At 41.5% G+C, this 2246-nt stretch overlaps 1 protein-coding gene across 1 annotated transcript; it reads right to left on the reverse strand.

Annotated features, from left to right (window-relative positions):
• Positions 1-1102: 1102 nt before the first annotated feature.
• Prx6a (Peroxiredoxin 6a) lies at positions 1103-1867 on the reverse strand. The gene has a single exon (XM_065218529.1). It carries the CDS (start codon positions 1761-1763, stop codon positions 1107-1109), a length of 657 nt encoding a protein of 218 aa, XP_065074601.1. The 5' UTR covers positions 1764-1867; the 3' UTR covers positions 1103-1106.
• Positions 1868-2246: the final 379 nt, after the last annotated feature.

The raw sequence follows: 2246 nt of genomic DNA on the forward strand, positions 1-2246 counted from the left end.
GTAGTAATCCAATTTGATCAGTATGGAATTGTGAATCCCGGATACGTCCGCTTAGTACTCCGATCGAAACAGTAAATCTGTTTAAGTATAACATATCTAAACTAAGTGAGTTCCGTTAACCGAGCGAGTCCCGAACGCCGCGCGAAGCAGCAGAAAAATTAGTTAGTTTGCAGAGTGCCACCAAAATAAATGTGATAGCCTATGTTGGAAAGGTGATTAATTTTGGTTTCCTCCCTAAATATTCACTACTAAAGAGATTTCGCGTCCGTACCGACTAAATTCCAAACACTACATAAGCCCAGAACGCGTTTGGTAAGCTCTATCGAATTGCACATTACTCAAGCACCGTAGGTAGCGTTGAGTCCCGACAGCCGCGAAAAGTCGATTTTTTGCAGATGACCTAAACTATTTGCATTCAACTACCCATCAACTCTTAAGAGTTACCAATTTAATTCGTTCAAACAAATCTGAAAGCTGCTTAACTGGAGTTGCTCTTCTAGACATAGAAAAAGCATTCGACAGAGTATGGCATGAAGGTTTGATTGCTAAATTGTTAGATTTTAATTTTGCACTCTCTATTATGAAATTAGTTCAACATTATTTAACTGGCAAAGCTCTGCAGGTAAATTACCATTGAAGGTGGCCTACATTGAATAACATTTTGTTTGAAAGCAGGAATAAGGGTAAAGGTCTTCAATCAATTGCAATGTTTCTAATTTGCGTTATTGATGGATGGGAAAATCCTTCCAAAACCATTGAATTTGATAAATCAAACAAAACTATTACACAATTTTTCACTGGTTGTAATCTTATCGGGAATTCAACCACTGTGCACCGATAACAAAAAACCTCCCAAAACCAATTTCCATGTAAAACGAGGTGTTACCTACTCATTTTATTCAATAAACCCAGCTCGAAATAATTGTTCCTTGGTTGCATCAACTTAGATTGTCATCAAATAAAAGAATATGAAAATATTACAGGAGAAAACAGAATGATTTATTGCCGAAGATGTGACAGCAAAATGCTTTGGGTTCATAAAGATTTATAAAATAGTAAGTCTCGAATGCACAAGCTTGCTTAAGTATATCACTTTCTATCCTAACTTAAATAGTGGTCTTGCGAAGGTAACCTTTGCCCGATGGCAACTGAACCTTCGTCACTCCATTAGGGAACATCTTAGGCAAATCTTCTTCTTTGACACTCGGTTGCACCATGCACCAATCACCTTGCTTCCAGTCGGCAGGAGTTGCTACCTTCTTCTTGTCGGTCAACTGCAGCGAATCGATGACACGAAGAATTTCACTAAAGTTTCGACCTGTGGTGGCCGGATACAGGAGCGACAGGCGAAGCTTCTTGTTACTATCGATAACAAAAACGGCGCGGCATGTCAACGGTAGTCCCTCGGCTCCAATTTCGTCTTTATCGAGCATATTGAGTTTGACAGCTAATTCCCGGCTTTCGTCATCAATGATTGGGTAGGTTAAGTCGTCCAATTTGCCATATTCCTTGATATCCGCGATCCATTGTCGATGCGATTCCGCCGAGTCACACGAGAGAGCGATTGGCTTCACGTTGCGCTTGGCAAATTCCGGCACCATACGAGCAACGGTGGATAGCTCCGTAGTACAAACTGGGGTAAAATCAGCCGGATGGGAGAAAAAAATGACCCACGAATCGCCAGCCCACTGGTGGAAATCAATCTTGCCGATGGTAGTATCCACAGTGAAGTTGGGAAACTGATCACCAAGCTGGAGAACCATTTTTATCTGCGAGGTAGGCTATAGGCACTCAAACACGAACCACAATAAACAAACAATAAAGATACTATGTCAGCGGGCTTCCCTCGCGCTCTTATATTTATACGTTAGGCAGGACAGACAGACTGATATGCTTACTGTGCTACCATGTGTTCGTTCCATCGGTTCCATCCCATCGTCATACTGATTTGTTTGCACCATGGTGGGTATATACATGGTGATACAGCTTTGTCACTATATGGGCGAGGAGGTCTCGGGGAGGAAAAGTGCGGTTTTAGAGCAAGTTGTAAGCAAACTCGGTCTCTGTCCCATACAAAAATTCAACATGGCTGAATCATGAATTTGACACATTAGAACACCTATATGTAGTCACCTTGGTTTGGACGGTTTTGTGTGACTGTGTGCATGTAGAGTGGAGTGGAGTACCACAGGCGTCGGTTTCAATCTTTTCAATTGCATACTCGTGAATTGCGGAATGATTAATAA

This window comes from Ochlerotatus camptorhynchus, unplaced genomic scaffold, assembly GCF_037179485.1.
Source record: "Ochlerotatus camptorhynchus isolate MF236.1 unplaced genomic scaffold, CSIRO-AGI_Acam_v1.1 ptg000089l, whole genome shotgun sequence".
NCBI classification, from domain to species: Eukaryota; Metazoa; Arthropoda; class Insecta; order Diptera; family Culicidae; genus Ochlerotatus; species Ochlerotatus camptorhynchus.

What these genes read in the sequence shown, in the direction of transcription:
- Prx6a (XM_065218529.1), bottom strand. Translation starts at nt 1,763, where the DNA reads ATGGTTCTCCAGCTTGGTGATCAGTTTCCCAACTTCACTGTGGATACT.